Source organism: Sinocyclocheilus rhinocerous, unplaced genomic scaffold (genome assembly GCF_001515625.1).
Source record: "Sinocyclocheilus rhinocerous isolate Xijiao unplaced genomic scaffold, SAMN03320098_v1.1 scaffold662, whole genome shotgun sequence".
In the NCBI taxonomy this organism is placed as follows: Eukaryota; Metazoa; Chordata; class Actinopteri; order Cypriniformes; family Cyprinidae; genus Sinocyclocheilus; species Sinocyclocheilus rhinocerous.
The window spans coordinates 3,445,538-3,447,498 of NW_015639782.1; the positions used below are offsets into that span (position 1 = coordinate 3,445,538).

Sequence of the window (1,961 nt, forward strand, 5' to 3'; positions counted from 1 at the left end):
CAATATGGTAAGGGGCGTAACATTTCCGTCACACGCTTGAGGTATTCGGCCAATCACAACGCACTGATAGCTGGCCAATCAGAGCACACCTCGCTTTTCAGACCTATGAGCTGTGTAAAAATCGGCGTGTTTCAGAAAGGTGGGGCATAGAGGAGAAACAGTAATGTACAGTATGTGGAAAATAATGTTTTTTAACCTTAAACTGCATAAACACATTTCATTACACCAAATACACAACATAATGCTCTTTTTAGCAGCATCATATGACCCCCTTTAAATTGTTCGTTTTTGTGATAAGTTTGATTTTAGCTAGTAATTTGATGCTATAAAAACGGGGCGTGTCGTTTTGGTTGATTGGGTCTGCTGGAGTTTGGGCGGGAGTTTGATACCGCTGCTCCACCTCACGATACTTCTGCGCAGACTCTGGCTCCAAACGAATGTCTACTGCTGCAGACTCGGGCTCCAAATGACGTCATTTACTCAAGATGGCAGCGGCCCTACTGAGATGCTTTGGCTTCACTTTTCTATAGTGGAAGGAATAGGAGACGCGTCGTCCATCTTTTTTTGCAGTCTATGGGTTGTACAGAAACGCATTTTATTGAGAATGAATGAATGAAATATCTTATTATACATTCACTGTTACCTTAACCATTTGTCTGACTACTGTGCAAATATAGTTTAAAAAGACAAATGTTGTATAAAGACAATAACAAAATCACATGTATGAATAAATAAAATACATTCTATTTACTATTTAAATAAATATTAGCTTTTAGAGTTGATAAAATCATGCACAACATTGCATCTTGCATTTCAGGGTCTTGTCCTACTGAGAACTGGACTGCTTGACAAGCAATATAGGGGAGCCCGGGGCTAGTTGTCACAAGTTTTATTCCAGTGAATTTATTTTTGAAAGTCGGTATATGTATAGACACGTGCCTTAAGTCTTGGCAACTAATGTTAGCATTTTAATTGTCTTCAGTTGTTTATTCAACAACTATTGCAAAAAACAAACAAACAAAAAAAACTACTGATAAACAGATAAAGTGATATTGGATTTGAAGAACAGATTTCAGAAAATTAATTGTAATTGAAGAATCATCTTTGTGATGTGTGACGATGTGACAGCAGCGGTATTCTGTGAAATAATCGAAGGTTGTAAAATATCGTGAAAGACTTGAGGTTAGTAGTAAGACGTAATCTTTAAACACAGACTACCACTATTTCCTTTGACCACCCCTTTCCTTTTGACCCCCTTTCTCAAAGAATAATCCCTTATCTCATAATCCGCACTGCTGGTTGTTGAGAGAGCCGACTGCCATTCAGAGCAAGTTTAACATGACATCCTTTACAAAGGATGAGGAGGAGCGCCATGACAGTTACCAAAGGAAGGTCTACGAGAATCTACAACACAAGTGAGTGCTCGTGTGATCAGTTAGCTACTTCTCACTTTATTTTATTAATTTCGTCCCAGTCCAAGATCTGTTTATACTTATCTCGGAATTATTTTACTCAGTTATTATTTTACTTTTAAGTTTTCTATTCACAAAAATTTAGTTTGTGATGTCGAGGTGTTGTGGTGCACGTTGCCATGAAATTTTACAGTAAATTCTGATTTCATTGTGTTCCTGTTCTCCCCCTTACCGTTAAAACCCATGAGAGGGCGCTATTGTCTGTCTACAAGGGTTGTAAAAAAAATATTAGTGATAATTCACGCATAACCAGAGGCAGACAGTAACTAAGTACATTTACTTGAGTATTGTACTTAAGTACACTTTTTGAGTATCTGTACTTTACTTGAGTATTATTTTTTCTGGAAACTTATGACTTTAACTTCACTACATTTGAAAGAGAAATATTGTACTTTTCACTCCACTACATTTCTATCTAGATCCTCAAAGTAGAAAGTCGTTAGCAGCTTTGAAAGTCAGTGGGTCCTTTTTTTCTTCTCTAAACATGAC

At 37.1% G+C, this 1,961-nt stretch overlaps 1 protein-coding gene across 1 annotated transcript in view; it reads left to right on the forward strand.

Annotated features, from left to right (window-relative positions):
* The first annotated feature begins 1,357 nt into the window (after positions 1-1,357).
* LOC107752063 (sarcoplasmic reticulum histidine-rich calcium-binding protein-like) overlaps positions 1,358-1,961 on the forward strand; it is a 5,776-nt gene continuing 5,172 nt past the window's right edge. Inside the window, 1 exon segment of the mRNA XM_016567914.1 lies at positions 1,358-1,415. Within this exon segment, the coding sequence (XP_016423400.1) occupies positions 1,358-1,415 (58 nt within the window).